Here is a 20,198-nt window from a genome sequence, read left to right as displayed (position 1 = left end):
GTGCCTCAGTTCAAAAAAAGGTTGGGAAACAATGATTTAAAATATCAAGCAGAAGGAACTATTTTCACTGAGTATAGTACTTAGTGTTTACATTCTACATTCTTTATTTTTAGATTATATGTAGATATTAATACATTGCATTACTATACTTGTATACGGGGGAAAACATGTAGTATGCTACTAATAATAAGGGTCATCTTATTTTGCGGTTTTTCGATTATCGAGTCCATGTCTGGTCTACATTAGCTGACATCTCTTCGAGGGAAAGGGAGGAGTAAACCATTGTAGGAGGCGGGGCCACGGGCGCTACATGCTAAAGGGCTAAAGAGGTAGCACTTGTCAGTAATCAACACGTGGTGCTTGTAAGGCGAGGAGGGGTAGATTACAGGGGTGGGGGCCGCCTATGTCGACAAGCCAAAATAAAGATGCAAGAGTTTAATAAAATATATCCCCTCATGTACACGATGGAATTATCCTGGCTGTTTAAGTATGCACATGCGACGTACTTGCCACACGTTGGAAAAAGCCAAAGGAAAAAAGTCACACAATGGTAAAGAATCACAAAAAACACAAAACAACGGGCTCACCTCGTTCCTGTGAGGCCGACGGGTGGACGTTGTGCAGCGGTACCCTCCCCGTGGTCCTCCGGGACCACGCGTTGACTTTGGGCGGCGGAGCTTCGACGACTTTTATGGCGTCGTCGTTGGTGCTCGGCTCGCCTTCTTCGGCTGCCCGCGGGGTCTCCATGGGCTTGTTTTGATGATCGTTGCCGCCACCGCTCGCTGCTGGTTCCGCTGTCAAAGTAGAGTCCAAGTGACCGCTTTCAAGCTCGCTGGCCATCGCGCTTGGATCCAGGGTGAACTTTTGGTCCTTGCGTTCCTGTCCCAGGGAAAAGTGGACAAGAACTCGCGGCGCGACCACATCCACGAGTTGAGTTGACCACTTTTTTTTGTCTTTTCTTGTTTAGGCTGGACCTGGTGAACCAGCTGCGGCCGAAGTCCTGCAGGTGGCTAAGCGTTAGCCACCTAGCCGTATACGCTCTTTGACTGCGAGCCAGCTAGCGGGCTAGCGAGGTAGCGTCAGCGCGCACACGTTTGCGAGCCCCCCAAAAGTGACGTTTGGGCCCAGCGGGTGGAAAGTTTCATTTCAGTGAGAAGTTAGCCTCCGAGTTCAGCGGAGACGCTCCGGTCGCTGAGCACCCTCCAATTTTGCTGTAACTTTTCAGACGGTAAAAGTCCGACGCGTTTCCGAGTGAGCGTGTCAGGTCCACGTTAGCAAGCTGGCAGCTCAAAGCTACAGAAGCCGTCAAAAAGCAAGTCTGGAAACTCCTTGAACTCAGCGCATTACTCCCTGTTGGTTAAAACGTAGTCACGTGGTTCACGGACGCCATGTTGTTACTTTCGACGGCGTTTATTTTCATTAACACGGCAGCTTTTCCCCTTTAAATCAATAATAATGACTTTTAAGTTAAATGGTTGATTGGGTAGCTCAATGATGTTTATTTCAGTCAAAGCAAGCATAGCCGTTTTCCCCCAAAACACAAAAAAAATCCCACAACTAAGTCAACAATATATAACTCCTGTGACTTTAAACTAAAGGTTCTATTTTTTTTACATTAACTTTACAGCAACTGGGGAATTTTACTAATTAACAACACTCAAACTAAGAAAACAGATGAAAAATCTTGCTATTCTTGTACCAACTGAAATGTTATTTCACGGTTGTATATTCCCTTTCGTTATATAATTGGCTATGAAGTAAAAACTAACCATAATGATAATCTCATGTAATAATTGCATATAACATTTTGACGTGAGGTTACGACAACCTGAATAATTTGGCGCCCTCTCCTGTCATTGCCTACAACAGTCTCCCCCCCCCCCCCAAAAAAAAAATAACAATACCAAATGTACGGAAGCTTACTGCAAAGATGTCAGGGCCTAAGTATTAAATCAAGTTAATTAAGAGAAAGGCGACCCGGTGCTGTGACTGGTTAACATGTCTGCCTCACAGGTCCTGGGTTTAAATCTAGGTCATGTCCATCTGTGGAGTTTGGATGTTCTCCCTGGGCCTGTGTGGGTTTGTTTCCTCTGGGTACTCTGGTTTCCTCCCACATTCCAAAAACATGCATGGTAGGCTGATTGGATACTCTAAACTGCCCCTAGGTATGGGTGTGAGTCTGCATGGTTTTCCGTCTCCTTTTGCCCTGCGATCGGATGGGTGTCCCCCTGCCAGCTGCAGCCTATCCCAGCTCACTTCGGGCCAGAGGCGAGGGGCAGCTAATTGCAGAGTAAGTACCTGGAGACAACCCACGCAGGCCCAGAGAAAAAATGCAAACTCCACACAGGTGGACCAACCTGTATTCAAACCCTCAACACCAGAGCTGTGAGGCTGATGTGCTAACCACTCAAGCCGCCAAACCACCCATCCTGGTTAGATAAGATTGTTATTTGCGGAATTCGGCTCTTTTTGTCTGCGTGGCTCACAAAGAAAGCTGTGTGCCCTTTAGAAAATCATGTGTTCGAATGATTTAATTTTGTGTTAATTATAATTAAATTAAGAATACACCTTGTGTTTACTAACTGTTTGTTTGTCTGAAGTCTGCATGTGTCCGCGTGTTTGTGTGTGACGTCATGTATAACGCACACCTGAGACGTGTGTGTGAAACGAGGTGTGGAATCTGGTTACTTGTGCTGGCAAGAAGACAAGGAAACGATTTTGTTCAAATCTGTGATATGTGAGCTCAAAGTGGTCCATCGTCTCATTATGGGACCATTGATAGCAATCACTGTAGTTTTTTTCTTTCTTAAATTTTGCATCGTTGGAAATGTTTTACCTCTCAAATTACAATTGATGACACAAAAAAATTAGACAAATACAAGAACAGGTACATCACTGTGGTTGTGGTTTACAACCGGACCATGGTTGTTCATTCCGGTTAAATTTGGAACCCCCATTCTTGTGATTTTGCTACTATTCTGCATTTTTTCTTTGTGAAAGCTATGATCCAAAACACAATCAGCACACTCTAGTAGCTTACGGTAACATACAGTACCACCGCATAGCAAACCTTGCTGGAGATTCTCGTACTGCTTTGAAGCTTGACAAATCCCAGGATGCCGATTTCCCTGTGTAAACGACGTTTAGTCGACGGACAGTTTGGCGAATGGACGTTTCTGGTACGTTACCAGGTACGTTTCAACATACATGGTTGATTGCTTTCAACAGTAAAAACTCTCTTTCTCATAATTATATTTTTGAGAGGGAGTGAATCCGGTTACGAATTGTCCATCGACGAAATGTCCGTCGACCAATTGTCCGTCGACAAAATGTCCGGCGACCAATTGTCCGTCAACGAAATGTCCGGCGACCAATTGTCCGTCGACGAAATGTACAGGGACGAATTGTCCGTTGACGAAATGTCTGTTCAACAAACTGTCCGGTGATGAAATGTCCGTTCGACGAAATTTCAGGGTACCCATTATACAATAATGGGAGCACAGTTTTTATTGTTGTATTAAAGGAACTGTTTTTTAATTCACCTTTTGACCCTACAATTCTTTGGGTTCCATACTTGTTCATCATCAAAAAAGGACTCTAATATAAGGATTTTAGAATAGATAAAGCGTGATTTATAGATGAATATATGTTTTCTATCTCCCGTCACGACTAAAAAAAAAACTATTCCCTGTAGCACCTAGAAACTCGCTGGCGGAAATTCTTCTGAAAATGACGTTTGTAAATGACGTGGAAAGGCGTCTTCTGTTACGACCAATCATCCACACGGTGCGTTTAGGGCACATCATGTAAAAACAACCATTCATGCATCAACTCTGCTTTCAGCTTTAACAAATAACAGTTGAGGTGAATAAATTCAATCACTCGTCTATTAGGATCCGACAGCCATTTCTGGCCGCCATAAAAAATTCAACTCTCTACGTCTGCACGGTTTGGATAAACGTAGCGAGAGAATCAGGACAGGATACTCTTTTTTTCCTGTGTAATAATGATTTACTACATTACATGTCACAGGAATTTAAAAGACAGATGCTGAATGGGGGTCTTCAGATGGTAAGATTTTGAGTATAAAGACAATTGGCTGACTGAATTCAGATGAAATTAATGTGCTCTGGTTTGACCCAACCAATTAACAACTGTTGATTGTGTGTACAGGATGGAAAACTAAACACTACAAGATGGAGGTGGGAACGGCTCATAACCGAGTGAGTTGAGACTGTCACATCTGGTATGAGCGGCCGGGCATATCGTTTCTCCTGATAGAACAATCAGGAATTGGGTTCCCGCCATTAGCCCAAAATGTCTTCTCACAAGTCTCCATAGGCGAGGATGGACACCCAACCCTGTCTCAGTGAAAACAATAAGATTCCTATGAAATTGTCTAGAGAAAAGACTTCTGCCTGTCGAGTCTTAAGCAAGCAATAATAATAATAATAACAACACATGTATCTACTGAGTATTAAATTGAATGGTAAGGAATATAACTATCGATAAGACTGTTGCTTTAACTAATCAGATTCCGAGTTGGCAACACCACAATCCCTTGTCGCAAGCGTAGGAGTATGTCATTGCCTTCTCGCAAGCGTAGGGATACGTCATCGCTTTCACCAACTTTGATTGGCTGGTAATAGAGTAGGTGGGCCAAAGCTACCAAACTGTATCTGGAGCGAGCTGCACAAGCAAATATATTGTTGTGTTGATTTAGCTATTTTCAAGACAGACTTTTCAAGAGAAAAAAGCTGGACATCATTAAGAAAGGTCGGACAACTCCAAAGCAAGCAAATCTGTCACAACCGGCAACGAACATTTTCAGCACTAAATTGAATAAAAAACGTATGTCAGCAATACGACAAGATAGGCTCGACTTTCAGCATTAGCTTCGCTGGCAATAGAAAAGGAAGAAAGAAAGGAGGATGGATATTGTGTAGTTAAATAGGATTTTTGGTGAGTAAAATATGGCTATATTTCTAAATAATATTTTAATTGTATGAAGTTACGTATTATTATTTTTTATGTGTCACAGCTGTAGATGCAGTAAGTTTTATAGCCATAAAATAGTTTTTGAGGGTTGGATTGAAGGCGTTGCCAGAAAATGCACGACCCGCCGCTGCTGTACATTATACTGTGGGTCAATGTGGATCGGTCACCTTCTAGTGACGAGCCAATTGGGGAAAAGGGAGGAACAGTAGACTTGATCAGAAAGCGACTATCCACTAGAACACTGGCTGAATGCAAAGGGTGGGTCCATTCGAAAGTGTTGTCTGAAATACTCATTCCCTCATTAAGATTATCACAAAAAGCCTTTTGAAAAAGCCCCTTGACCGACACAAGACCACAGTAATCCCTCGCTTATCAGGATTAATGTTGACCAGACATGGCCAAGATAAACGAAAAACCACGATGTACGGTCACCCCTATTTAACCAAAAAATAAAAATATGTTTTGAGTTTTAGTACCAAGTGGAGGACAGGGAAGCAAGTGAGTTTAAGCATGGATTTTCACATTTTTATGAACTTCCCCAAAAAAATGCATTGTAGTGAAGCTGCAATATTTGAGGGATTATTGTACTGTGGTTTAATTACGAATTGAGCAGTGTGAAAAGAGTATTGTCCAATCAACAACTGCATTTTCTAAGGTTAGATTTTTCCCAGATTGATCAATGTAATATACGCATAGCACGACTATAGAACAATCAATCCGGCTTGCTGGGTTACCGTGAATATCAATTTAAAGAAAAAAAGGCACAGGACCTGCACGCAGTGATCAGTTTATTCCACAAATCTGGCATCACGCCATCTGCATGAAAAGGTATAAATAGCTAAACCACACAAAGGTGGTCGTCACGCAACGCTGACGTTTCCTTTGCTGAACTGTATCACCCAGTGACGCCCTGATGAAAGCTGGGACATTAAAGAACGGATTGCGGTCGAACGAACATGCACCAACCAGCGCTCCGCTTGCACCAAACGGAACCGTTTCGAAGGTAACTGTTTCTTTTTAAATAAATGGACAGTAACGATATTTGTTGACATATCAGAGCGTGGGCCAATTTGCTCGAGTGGTTCCTGTGAGTCTCCTCTGAAAACAAATACACAAGAGGGACAAAAAGAAAGGAAAAGAAACAACAAAAACCATCTTCACTGACGTTTCATCTTTCATGATAATGAGTCAAAGAGCTAACTGTCAGACAAAACAAAAGCTTTCAGAAGAGTCGTGCTCCGAAGCCAAAAGTCTGTTTGATGGCCTCAAAGTAGAACCTTCGCCAGCCGTCCCTGGTCCGCTCCTCGTCATCGTTGGGGACACCGCGACAGTCCATACGCAGTTCCGTCTCGTTGCGTCGGTCGGCAAACGACAGCGTCACCGTGGCGTAGTGCTCTACAAAGTCAGTTCATAGATATTACTCTACTTTAGATCTGGGTGATATGACAAAAAAAAAATTGGTTACAAATTTGAAATTTCAAACTTCTGGCAAATACTTTCCTCCTTATTCAAAAATTTAAGTAACAATGTTACCTTACTTTATGAAAAAACAAAAAATTCTCCTTTGAAAAATCGCTGTTTAACAATTAGAAGATTGAGTTTACACACTTGGAGAAGGTGAAGAAATGCAATCTATTAGGATCCGACATAAAAAATGTCAACTCTGTACATTGTATGGTTTGGACAAACGTGGCGAGAGAATCTTAACATACACACAAACACACCCATAAATCATTCTTTACAAGGATTATAGATGAAAGTAACCATGTTACCTTACTTTATAAGAAAAGAGAATATGAAATACGATTTTAGGGGTGGGTTAAGTAGTTAGCATGTCAACCTCATCAGCTATGGGGTCCTGGATTCAAATCTAGGTCGGTCCAGCTGTGTGGAGTTTGCATGTTCTCTTTGTTGAACAGTGGTGGTGCGTTTTTAGGTTTTTGTCCAATACTCTCAGAGATTGCTTATAAATGGTTTCAATTGATTTTAGTGTTGTTACGCCCGACATGGAAAAACTACGGCCCACCGACATTGTCCAAATTATGTATTTTTTTTCTCAAGATGGTCCCGTCACACGGAAGCCAGTGCCAGTAGCTCTGTCCACTATTATTTGGTTTTTTTTTGTGTTTTACAGTTCCTCTATCTTTTTTTAAATTACATTTTAATATTTCCTAATACATTCCATTTTACTTTACTTTGTACTTTCTAATTTAATGATAAGTGATGAGTATGTTAATACTTTAGTCCTTTTTTTCTGTTTGTTTCATATGTACTGTTAAAAGCATTAAATTCAATTTGTCCAATTTTAGGTTAATTAGAAACAATCTAACGCCTGAGTCAGCAAAATACAATTGTGACACAATGATCTTATCACAGATGACTTACTGCCTAACACGGGTGGGCAAACTTTTTGGCCCAGGGGCCACATTGACTTTAATAATTTGACAGATGGGCCGGGTTAGCACAAGATACGATACATATAAAAAACTGCATCCGTTAACAGTACATATGAAACAAACAGAAATAAGGACTAAAGTATTAACATATCATTAAAATAAAAAGTATAAAGTAAAAAGTAAAGTAAAAAGGAATGCATTAAGAAATATTAAAATGTAATTTAAAAAAAGATAGAGGGGCTGTAAAACATGGATAACAAATAAGAGTGGACAAAGCTACCGCCACTGGCTTCCGCGTGACGGTGCCATCTTGGGGATAAAAAAAAAGAAGTAAATAAATAAATAAATACAATTTAAAAAACGATTTGGACAACGTCAGCGGGCCGGATTCAAACGCCTCGTGGACCGGATGTAGCCCGCGGGCCGTAATTTGCCCATTTATGTCCTAGAGAAAGATTACTTTCCAATTCAAATATCCTAAAGTGGATGAATCCAGTGCTTTTTTTTCTTGGTACAACTGACAAATGGTAAACATTGGGCTCGTTACAAAATGGATGTAGTTTATATCTCCGCAAAGTATCAAACACTCAGCACACATTGGAAAATGGCCAAAAGTTAAAATTTAAATATTAAATTATTAAATAAATCCGAATGGGATCTGCTAATCTGCATATACTTCTGAGAAGCTACTTCTGCAAAACAGCCCAGAAATTAACAACTAAAATGGCTTTAAAAAAACGAATCGCTGAGGGCACTTTTAACGCAAATTCTCGTGCTAACCTAGAAAAATAGATTCCAAAGTTATCAAAAAAGGTTAAATGGGATACATTTTAAAAAAAAATCATACCTTAAATATTACCTGAAACAAATTTAATTTAAAGATTAAACATGAATATTTATTATTCGTTTTTTAAAGTGTATTTTGAATAAAATGTTTGTAGAAATTACTTAATAATCAATAAAAAACAACATTGGCTTATTCAACCTTTAAGCATCTTTTAATATAAATGCTATAAAAAAGCGAAAAAAGATTGCAGAACATCCCAATAAATATTGATATTGAAGATTTTTTGGTCATCAATTAGTTGTTTGAGACCGCGTAGCCCCACACGATTTGTTCTTTATCTCTGTACATTTTTGGCATGTGCGACTTCTATTCAGCTCTGAAAAATATGCTACTATTTTGAATCAAAACCCTGAGTTCCAGGGATTGGATATACATACCACATGGCCAGTTGTTGTACCTCCACTTCATCACTAATTTCTCATTTTGCACCTACCAAAAACAGAAAATGCCACTCAAATGTGATACATTCCAAAAGTGTGACAGGCTTAAATGCCTATTTACCAACTCCGTGAATTCCCCCAGAACATTTCCACCCAGCAGCTGAAACCTTCCTCCCTTCTCTCCGTCCACTGTTGCCGGAGCATGCGTAAAAGCTTGAGTCATCTGCAATGTCATGGAAACAGCAATTTTTTTAAAACTAAAATTTAGACTAAATAAATCACTTCATTTTTATGACATTGAGGATACAGTTCTTACCTCCTGATTGACAAAAACTCTGTACAGGTCCTCTGGGCTGGTGATGAATGTTTCCGTCAAGCTGAACTTACAAGTGGGGATCTTAACGCCGGGATTCACCGGCGGTGCCGCGGTCCTGCTTGACGACGAAATCTGCCAGCCAAAAATAAAATGGATATAGCAGTGTTGGTGGTAGAAATGCAAAGAAGACGTACAGCCGTTCAACGGGGCCCACCCGAGTTTTGTCTGTCTTGGCTTTGGACTGGGAGGAGGATTGCAGCTGCAGCATGCCGTTAGCCGTCGGCAGGATCATGCCTTGAGTGAACTCTGAACACAAGGCATACAATATTGGCTGTCACTAACAATGACAAATGATCAATTCGGTTGGACTGGCAAATCCAAATGGATTAGATATCAATCACTGTCAATGCCAACTAATCAATTTATAGGACTCTCTTGATAAAATAAAAATATATGATCAAATTGCCGGTTATTTTGTGAAATGATTGATTATTTTGACATTGTAGACCCAAATGTTGTCAAAACCCCAATTTTTTTATTAATCTTAATTTTCCCAATAACTTATAGAATTTATATTAGATTTCTAAATATTTTAAAATGCCTTTTCATTTCATTTTTTTTAAATCAACGTATAAATATTCTCTTTTTAATTCATTCATTTTCCGTACCGTTTATCCACACAAGTGTCGCAGGGATGTTGGAGCCTACCCCGCTAACTACACCAGGCACCCTAAATTGGTGGCCACCCAATCATAGGGAACAAGGAGACAGACAACCATCCATCCCCAAACTCATGCCTAGGGGCAATTTAGTGTTTAACCAGCCTACCAGGCATGTTTTTGGAATGTGGGAGGAAACCGGCATACTCAGAGAAAACCCACACAAGCCCTTGGAGAACATGCAAACTCCCCACAGGAAGGTCTGGGCTTGGAAGTGAACCCTTGATCCCAGAACAGTGGGGCTGACACGTTAACCACTCACCACCATCCTGCTCTATTTTTATTAATTTTCAATGAATTTTTTTTTTTAAAGTGAAATCATTGGTATTTATGTTAAAGATTAATTTATAAATAATGGTTGACCATGAACTCAAATCTCATGCACAGTCTCGCTGTCATAACTGCAAAAGTTGTGACTGCATTTTATGGACTAGGAGTCACTTTTTTTAAATAGTTTGGCCATTGGTGCGGCTTATTTGGGAAATTATTCACATAATATATCATTCCACCTTTTTATTTTATTTTTTACATTAACTGAAAGAAGGCTCTCCCGGTGTTGATAATTATCATTAATAATTGGCAGTGGGTGGACACCTTTTTGTAGTCACACCTTAACGATAGCCATAGATAGGTTCAACAACATCAGGGAGACAAAGTTGGAAACCTTCACGTGGTGTCTCCTGAGAGGCCGATCGCCGCGACCTGCGAATTCCAACAAATACCACTCAGAGCTGCCAACAAGGAACGTGGCACCCTACGTTTTTCATCCGGCCGGAGATATGTAACTACACCTCACCTCCGACTACCCCCTGGATGAACTAATCCGCGTTCCAGTGGCAGCTCTAGCGCTGTCTGAGGGCAATCCTCAGGCGCTTGTAGTGACTCAACAACAACAACAATCAACAACATCAACATTAGAACCCAATTTGTTATACTATCTTATACACGGACTTAGCGCAGAGAGGTAAATGGGTATCCTAAAGGGGTGTGAATTCAGGGGCACAAAACAGAATGCAATTCATGAGTCAATAGCATTTCCATTTTCCGAAGCAACATGTGCGCTTGTTACTGACAAATGAGCCATCTTGACAACACCATTTTGGTCTGACCTGATCTTAATAAGCCCACATAGCTTCCCAGGACCTCACGGATCTTGTCAGCTCCTTTGGACTTCATGAGTTGGACTAGCGATGTCTCTGGCTCGTCTTTGTTCAATGAGATGCTAATCTACAACGAGGGAGAAAGGACAATATGAGACCAAGGACTCTACTGACTCACACGTACAGTTGAGAGCACTTACATCCAGATCTTCCATATCGTTCTCGTCGGACAAATTAGGAATTTCCACTGATCCTCGGTATTTAATTCCTGATTTGGACGTGCCTGGCAAAACAAAATGATTCACTTATTTCTTGCCAGTTTAATTAAAATTAATTTGCTCCCAATTTAAATAGATTAGACGTGTACTCGTGACAAATTTATTTCGATTCAGAATAAAACAGACAATATTGGACGTCTGTCGTCATCAATGATACTGAGAGAGGTAAGATTTTCTCAGAGAGCTGACTTTTCAAACCGACCTGTCCAACTTGCTTTCAGGTTCCACTCGTAGAAGAAAATGAGCTTTCCTTTGCGGTTGTTGATGGATGCCTCACCCTCCACCTTGCTGACCTCTGTGATCTCACAGCTTCCTTCGTCGTTTTCCAAACGCAAGCCCAGCAGGAGACTTTTTAACTTGTCGGAGGACCAGCCCGTGGCATCTCGTTCCGTCCTGAGGTAAAAACACTCAATTGTAAAAATATATATATACAGTAATCTCTCGGTTTTGCGGATAATGTAGACCAGACATTGCCGTGATAATTGAATAACTGCCAAGTAGAGTCACGAACTTTTTGCTTTTATCTTTTTTGTAAATGGCCATATGTGAGGTAGATTTACTCTTTTTGTGAAGCTTAAAAGTCTGCTTGCTAATGGTGATGTCTACAGTTGATTATTGTCTTTATTTCATTTTGCACGGCAACTTTCGGTTTGAAGGCAAATTTATAAAACAAGAAAACGCCTGTCAAAATTTCTGCTGTGTTTATTCTTTACTTTTTCTCGTGTGAAGAGGGAGTTGTCTTATCTTATTGCACAACAGAACAACAAAAAGACTTTTTAAAAATCATATTTCATATTCTATTTTCTCATAAAGTGAGGAGGCATAGTTAATTTCATATTTGAATAAGGAGGAATGTAATTTATTTACTTATTCACAGAAGTTTGAGGTTTCAAATTTTAAACTGAAAAACACGGGATAGGTAGACTGATAATTATTTTGTGTGATCATTTTTGTCAAATCCCCCAGCTCTAATATATATATTGAGTGGTTAGCACGTCAGTCAAAGATCTGGGGTCCTGGGTTCCAGGTCGGTGGAGTTTCGATGTTCTCCCGGGCTTTCTCCGGGTACTCCAGTTTCCTCCACCCTTCCAAATACATGCATAGTAGGCTGATTGAACATACTACTAGGTACGTGTCTGAATGGGCTATGGGCCAAAGTCAGCTGGAATAGGCTCCAGCACCCCCATGACACTGTTGAGGATAAAGCGGTTCAGAAAACGAATGAATGACTAATACCTTAGTGTTTTTATGACCATAACATTTTTTTTAAATACAATTCTTGATAATTGTTTGTATTTTTGTATTAGCGCAAAAACATGTAGTATGATAGTAGTAATTAATAGAAGGGCAGTGTTCTCGTTACCTCTGCGTCCTGCGTCTGATACGCACAGCTTTTCTTCCAGACGCACAATTTCAAGTAATGTGCTTTTTTCGGACGCAAAGAAATTTTTATCAAAAAAAAAAACCAAAACACATATATCCGATAGCAAACCAATTTATTCCACATAATCTTTGCGAAATAATTCTCGCGAGACTAGCAGACACTAGCAGACGAAGGAGAGAAAGCGATAGCAAGAGTTTCGTAATAGTGTAAGAAAGATAAAAAATGTTTCAGAAAAAGCAAAACAGTCTGGATAGTTATTTCGCAGTTAAAAATACAACTAGTAAGAAAAGAACTGCAGAAGATTCGATCGATGATCATGAAGCAAAACGGGGGCGGCAAGGAAAAATACGCACATTTCAAAAGACTTTTGGCTGCAAAGAGAGGAGGATCTACGAGCTGAAAGACTAGTACAATGATAAATAAACCCTAACCCTAAACCATATAATAAATAAATTAAATCTGAATGTTTATATATCGTTGTTTATGTTTTATTTGCATCCGTAGTATGTTGGGACTCGTGACAAGTTTCCTGGGACGCACAGTTTTCAGACAAGCGAATCCCTGGGACTCGCAGTGTGCCAATTGTAAAATTATCACTGGAAGGGTGATCAGAACTTTCAATTATCGCAGCCATGTCTAGTTGACATTATATGTTAAATTACTGTACCTCAGGTGAAAGTACTGTACTGTACAGCAAAAGTATGGGTTCCCCTAGAATTTTTCAACTTTGCCACTTTTCAGGCTTCAGGCAAAAAAGATAGTATGGTAAATTTTAGTCAAGAATCAACAAGTGGGACACAATTGTGAAGTGGAACCAATTTAATTTAAAACATTTTTAACAAATAAAAACCTGAAGTGAGGCATGTAAAATACGGCCCAATTGCATTGCTTCTTTGCAGCGCCGTCCCCTACACGCTCAGTCACCGTCCATCTATCAAGCAGTTCGGATCATTTCAGTGCGGGATGCTCATTATGTAGATCGCAATCGACCAGTCGATCGCCATGGTACTACTATTGGTTGATCGCCTGAGAGTAAGGTTTGATCCAGTCTTAGTTTAGCAAACATCGTAATGTCCCACTGGAATATTCACTTTTTTAACATGTCTGAATCATTTTACAATGATTAGATTCTCATCAGGATCTGAAGTATGTTGACAACAGCATTGGTAACATAAATGACCTGTCAGAGCTGCTTGATGGCAAATGAGGGAAAAACTTGTGCTGTCTGTCCTCTCGTCTCATTATTCTATCATTCCCTATATGACGGAGAAATCTAACATTAAAATGCAAGAATCGTGAACAATATTGTAATGGGTAAGTTAAATATTAGTAGAGACGGCTTTAAAACCCAAATAATACTAAATTGACACCGTAAAAACAGTGTCCCTATTTTTTGTGGTTATCGCCTATTGCAGCAGATATTCGAACCTATCTACCAGGTTAGAGAAATTACTGTATTTAACACTCAAAACACTATTTCTGACAGCACAGAATACATAGCAAAACTTGATAAACTAGGACACTCAAATATACCAGTTTCCAAGAATCCAACATGGCTATATTTTTAGCTCCAGTCCAACATACATGTGCACAACTCCTGCGCATGTCTTATGTTGGAACATTTCAGAAGTTGTTCCAGTTAGACAGTGACAGATCTCCATGGTGATGAGTTTGGTTGCCAGGGACAATGGAGTGAGCAGGAGGATGACAATTATTGATGCTGACTGAATGGATGTGACGTTGTTTTTTTGTTATCTTAGCTTTGTTGACATAAATTGATAATGTTGTGTAGACCATGAACCTTGTCTGCCTTTCATTGGAAAGCTGATATCCCTTGTTCAATCACTGACGGCCCTTCCGTTACAAATGTCTTGGATGTCAATCGCTGTCAATGCTAGCTAAAGAGTCAATCAGATACTACTTTGTTCATGCAGTTATGTGTGATTAACAACCAATGGGTCAACACCTTGATACTCATTATGGATATTAAGAGTTATACACTTGTACATTGTATTTTTTGTAACACCCTGTTGTGGTTTAATGTTCCGCAAGATATTTAAAACTTAGGAACTAACACCACAAAATGTTAGTGACAAAGCCAAATATGCAAGCTTTTGCTAGATAGTACTCAAACAGCTCTAATAGTTAAATTATTAAAAACTGCTGAGAATACAAGTTGTCAACTTTCTTCATGCCTGAAGCCACGTTAACGTGGTGTAGGGGTATTGGAGCGAAATGGGGAAACTTTGTTTCACTGTTGTTGGAACAAATACTGTATCCAAGCTGTTCATTTTATATAATTTCAAGGGTGCACCGTCGTATTTTATCACTTTAGATTGTTTAACGCTACTATTCGCCTTTTTGCCATTGACCAACGTTCTTGGTCCTTAGCAACGCGCATGGCTTTTTTGACTGTATTTAAATGTATTAACAGCTTGCGTACGGTGTTGTAGCTATTAGTCAAACACTTTCTAAACAAAGTGTAGCATCTGAGGATAAAATGCCAGATATATTTGACTCCGGGAGGTATGAAGTCAACCATGAGACATATTAGTGCGCCATTAATAGAGTACAAATTGCGTAAATGTACTGGCAAGAACGAGGTGGTGTGGTCTTAGCATTAGCCGGTTAGCTCTAGCTGTCCTTTCTTCCCGCCTCACCAGTGCCAGTTGTTGACATTCGTGGCGTCCGCTCGCTCCTCGACTATCCACCGAGGGTCTCCTTCGCCCCACTTGGCCATCTTGGGTGTTCTTTAACTGAATTCAGTCTTTTCCGCAGCCGCCACCGGTGTAGACACAGAGAGCACACGCGTTGCTTCCAGAAGAGTCTACGCCGGCCCAGTCGGGGGTTCCTTGACACACACGCCAGAAATTGCTGGAAACGGAAGTTGTCGCAGCAGGAACGCCTATCTCTCACAGATACGCTCTCGCGAGACTTTGCTGAACACGCGGGATTCTCGTTTTGAAACGTTGGCCTCCAAAATGGCCGCCCCGCTCGGATCTGGTTCTTCGGTTTCATTTAGCATTTATAACTGCTTGAAGTGTCATCGAATCACTCTCCCCGTGTTGTACGTAATGCTATTACTAATCGCCAGTGGTAACAATTACTAGCATATTAGCTGGTATTTTATGGAGAAACAATCAGCAGTCAAACATGGTTTTGGATGCAAAAAAATGGTAATTGGTTTCGATTTTCCATTATTTTTGGTTTAATTCGCATTCGGGTGAATTTGCCTCTTTTTATTTGATTGATTTTTTCTTGAAATTATTAGTGCTCAGCATTATTTTTGGACCTGACACCACAAAAACGGTTCTCATCACAATTTTTGAACCACTTTATCCTCAGTAGGTTTGCTGGGGTGCTGGAGCCTATCCCTGCTGACTTCAGGCGAGAGGCGTAGGAAACACTGAATTGGTGGCCAGTTAATAACGGCACGAGCAGACAGACAACCATGCACACTCACACCCATACCTAAGGGCAAATTAGTGTCCAATCAGCCTACCATGGTTGTCTTTGGAATGTGGGAGGAAACCGGAGTACCCAGAGAAAACCTACACAGGCCCAGAGAGAACATCCAAACTCCACACAGGTGGACATCACCTGGATTTGAATCCAAGTTACCAGAGCTGTGAGGCCGATGCGCTACCCTCTACCGGGCCGGCCTGTTTGTATTATGACTCAAATCGTATATATGTATTCACACTAACATTTTAATGCCTAATATTCTTCCGCTTCTCAACACAATACTCTTTGTTCTGCAAATTCAACCTCGTATCCGAGGACTCACAATTCTTTCTTGTTAACTCTTTTTGTCTCGGGCTTGAGATAAGAAGGCATTGGACATTCCAGCCCTGGCCTTGGGGCCTGGTACCATCAAAAGTATCTTACCATTATTCTCAAGCACCTGAGTGATCAAACAGGTTAATTGCCAATTTTTGCGAGCCATGAAAAACAACTCCATATTTGGAACTTCCTTCTAAAATGAAACATGCCCAGTTTTATTCAAATTAACGCCCACTTTTTCTTGGTGGAAAGAAGATATAAACTGGAGTCAGATGTTGAACTGTGTGCTTCTTTCATCAAGGCTGTTGCTGATCTGTCAAACACACCCTGGGCCTTAGTCTTGTCTCAGTCTATCTTCAAATCCCTCAAAAAAAGAAAATTAATACATGGCGCTGTAGGTACGAGGTGAAGACACGACGCTAACAATGACAATGACGGTAAAAGACATCCAATGGTTTTCTACCAGTCTTTCCCAGTCAACATTTATTAGATGTCTAATGTCGTGAATGGCAACAAAGTGTTGAATACAGATGAAATATAATTTCAAGGTTGATGTTGGCTTTGCTGCATGTAATTTACTGATTTACTTGCAGTTATTTAAGAAGTACTGCAGGGGTCACTATTGAGTGAGGAACACAATGTCAATACAGTGCCAACTCGCTTTGCTAAAGTGGAATACCTGAGTTGCCAATTTCTCCAGAAATTCCAAAGTTTACCCAGACAACCTCACTAAACTCCAAAATTGTGACTATATTTTTTTGGTGGAAACAAACACTTCGGAAATGTGACAACTCTCCAATTTAAACGCCCCGAAATTCACACCATCGCTACGGATTCCGCATCTTTCTTCCACATTTGATTCAACTGCACTGTAAACCGGATGAATTCAGTAACATGAGTGCATTTTGAATCATCCGACTTACAAGTTCTGAAAAATGATTAGTCTTGTGCAACTTTAGCGTGGCAATCGATTCAGAATCAATTTCATAGGTAGCCTCCATCGCTTTAACATTTTCGTTTTTGTTTTTTTCTTAAGGGAAGTACTAAGTATTATTAAGGCTGACTAAAGTACTAAATCCTATAATTTCTGGGGTTCTAAAGCAGGTGTCCTCAAACGATTCCACAAAGAGCCGCAGTGGGTGTGGGTTTTCATTCCAACCCATAAAGAGGACACATTTTCACCTATCTCGTGTCCTACAAGTACAATCAGTGGATTGCACTCAGGCGCTTCTTGTTTTCTGCAGAAATCTCATTGGTAAAGCAGGGGTGGGCCATTCTTTTTTTCTCAGGGTTCACATGAGTGACAGAAAATATTGTGGCGGGCCATTAAACCGTTAAAGTGTCTGTGCTGGATCAGTCGGAAAAAAACCCTGCACCAATAGCAGCCTTCAAAGACCGGTTTGCCTACCCCTGTCTAAAGGAAGCAGGTGTACACAGCAATGGTAAGTCTTGGGTTAGGGTTTATCAATTTCCCTGCTCAGGTTATGCGCAAAATAGATGGCAATTTGGATGAAACTTCTAATAAGAAACCCAAACACTCGCAGAAGTTTATTGGTTAGTATTCAATGAAATATCCCACGTTGAAGGTCTCCAAAAGGACTGACATTTGCACATTGCACAACATGCATGCGAGATTTCAGTGTGACCCATGGTGAAATTACTGACCGTAAAACGCACGTAGAAGCAGCCAAACACAAAGATAAACTTATTTTCATTATGCTGTACTTTTTCAATAGTTTCCTAAAACACAATATATCCATTAATGTAAAAACATGAGAATAACAGTTTGATTTAAATCTTACGATGTTTTAAAAAAATATATATTGATTTTACGTGAATCGGATTCACTCCGGAAAAACTGAAAATGGGATAAGGATACTCCACGAAAAAAATCTTCATCGATATGGGCCATGGGACAATGTATTTTTCTTGTGTGTATCTGTTCGTGCTACTGCAACAAAGATGGTGCCGCTCAAGTTGCAGCCGGTAGCGGCTCTTTCTCATTTTGCTGCTTTTCTATCTTTTTAAATTGAATTTTAATATCTCTTAATGCTTTCCCATATACTTTGCTTTGTACTTTGTTCTTTTTGCTTTGTTGTTTTGTGACCTTTGCGACTCGAACCCACCCGTCGAGTGGCTTGGTTTCTTTGTGCTAGTCCTAGATCCTTTAGAGCCGTTGGGTTCAGCCGTGCCTCCACTGTCATGCACGTGGGATCAGCTGTGAGTAGTGGACGATAGTGCCAAGAGAAAAGCCGATGCTCCAGAGTGAGCATTCCATCAATGTTATGGGAGTGTGAGATCTCTTCCCGGTCAGATGGAGGAGCTGTCGGTGCTTGCTGGGGTGAAACGGAAAAGTTGTGTGCTTTGAAGCCCCCTCACCAGCCTCTCCACTCCTGCTGATCGGGTGATAGGACACCTTAGGAGGATCTAGGCAAGGAAGATTATCAGCTTCAGACTACTGAGGCACTGTGCAGATCATCTTGAAAGAGTTATTCTGCATATAACCTCAGTCTGCAGAATGTCCCCACCTTTAAGGACTTCCTGTATGTGGCTCCAGTTTATTTTTTACCTAGATGTTCAATGTCTTCTGTTTCTGTGCTTTCTACTGTCTTGCTACTGCAACCAAGGGAATTTTCCAAATACGGGATGAAATAAAGTTCTAATCTAATGTGTAATGCTGCAAAATAAGCAATATAGTAATAGCATAGATATTTTGTTCAAATGTAAAGATACCCACTGATACTTGTTATAGACTACACAACTTCTTTGAGACTGCATTACTCATTAGCATTCGGTAGTGGATACAAATCCCTACAAGTATGGTGACCATTAATTATGTGTACTATTGCTTATCTTAGTAGCTAGAGGTAAGCCCTTGAGCCCAAACTGTTAGAGTTGTTTGGTTTGATACACATACACATATTTATACACATACATATATAAGCACATATGTATACACATTCACATATTTATACACATACATATATAAGCACATATATACACATATTTATACACATACATATATAAGCACATATATACACATATTTATACACACATATATAAGCACATATATACACATACACATATTTATACACATACATATATAAGCACATATATACACATACACATAATATATAAGCACATATATACACATACACATAATATATAAGCACACATATACACATACACATAATATATAAGCACATGTATACATACATACATGTACATGCATGCATACGGTGGGCCCTAACACAGCATTTTTTTTGTTCAAGAGCATGACAGCTGATGGGAGGAAGGATCTGCGGAAGCGCACCTTCCTGCAATGAGGGTGCAGCAGTCTATTGCTGAAAGAGCTTCTAAGGGACTCCACAGACTCATGCAGGGGGTGGGAGGTGCTGTCCATTATGGAGATCATCCTGGTCAGCATCCTCCAAGCTGATCCGCACACTCTCTCAGTAGTCTGGAGCTGAGGCCGTCTGGACCGACAGCCTTCCTTGCCTCGATCTTCTTTAGCTGTTTTATCACCTGATCGACAGTGATGCAGAGACCGGTGGAAAAGGGGGAGGAAGAGGAGGAGAACGAGGGGGGAGTGTTGCTTCTGGTCTGGGGGGTCAGGGGAGTGGGGGCAGGACTGAATCTGTTAAAGAACTGATTCAATTCATTGGCCCACTCCCTGTCTCCGGGTCTCTCTCCCTGTTGCCTCCATGGCCCGAGATGGTCCTCAAGCTCCTTTAGACCTCTTTGGTGCTGCCTCTCTGGAGTTGGTTCTCTACCTTCCTTCTGTAGATAGTCTTTCCCTTCCTTATCTCTCTCTTCATCTCCTTCTTGACCATTTTTAGACCCTCCTTCTCCCCAGACCTAAAATCCCTCTTCTTCTTGTTCAGGAGGGCCCTCTCGTACGAGAGCATAAAGACAGGCATTTAAACAGTTTAAATTGTCAAACATCTATATTATCATATAAAAGATGTAAATGTTTATGAAGTCTTGTTCAACGTAG

At 40.6% G+C, this 20,198-nt stretch overlaps 2 protein-coding genes and 2 long non-coding RNA genes across 6 annotated transcripts in view; 2 read left to right on the top strand and 2 right to left on the bottom strand.

The window, feature by feature from the left end:
- Window positions 1–1,409, bottom strand: part of larp1b (La ribonucleoprotein 1B) — a 29,000-nt gene extending 27,591 nt beyond the window's left edge. For all 3 annotated transcript variants that reach the window (XM_077730483.1, XM_077730484.1, XM_077730485.1), the window contains exon 1: window positions 588–1,409. In XM_077730483.1, coding sequence (XP_077586609.1) covers window positions 588–840 — 253 coding nt within the window. In that variant the 5' untranslated portion in view covers window positions 841–1,409. The remainder of the gene's footprint in view (window positions 1–587) is intronic.
- LOC144205907 (uncharacterized) lies at window positions 373–2,572 on the top strand. Its single transcript, XR_013328243.1, has 2 exons — window positions 373–856; window positions 968–2,572. It is a non-coding gene; the product is annotated as an uncharacterized LOC144205907 (long non-coding RNA).
- Window positions 2,573–3,902: 1,330 nt separating this feature from the next.
- Window positions 3,903–7,467, top strand: LOC144206487 (uncharacterized). The gene is made up of 3 exons (XR_013328375.1): window positions 3,903–4,071; window positions 4,174–4,223; window positions 5,902–7,467. It is a non-coding gene; the product is annotated as an uncharacterized LOC144206487 (long non-coding RNA).
- On the bottom strand, window positions 5,770–15,311 carry ahsa1b (AHA1, activator of heat shock protein ATPase homolog 1b). The gene is made up of 9 exons (XM_077731492.1): window positions 15,079–15,311; window positions 11,237–11,427; window positions 10,957–11,039; window positions 10,766–10,883; window positions 9,152–9,243; window positions 8,938–9,069; window positions 8,743–8,844; window positions 8,619–8,670; window positions 5,770–6,393 (listed from the first exon to the last, which is right to left on the bottom strand). The coding sequence occupies exons 1-9, from the start codon at window positions 15,156–15,158 to the stop codon at window positions 6,221–6,223; spliced, it is 1,023 nt and encodes a 340-aa protein (XP_077587618.1). The 5' UTR covers window positions 15,159–15,311; the 3' UTR covers window positions 5,770–6,220.
- Between the last annotated feature and the right edge of the window lie 4,887 nt (window positions 15,312–20,198).

This window comes from Stigmatopora nigra, chromosome 13 (genome assembly GCF_051989575.1).
Source record: "Stigmatopora nigra isolate UIUO_SnigA chromosome 13, RoL_Snig_1.1, whole genome shotgun sequence".
NCBI classification, from domain to species: Eukaryota; Metazoa; Chordata; class Actinopteri; order Syngnathiformes; family Syngnathidae; genus Stigmatopora; species Stigmatopora nigra.
The sequence above is the reverse complement of the archived record's forward strand: the minus strand, read 5'-3'. Positions and strand labels throughout refer to the sequence as shown.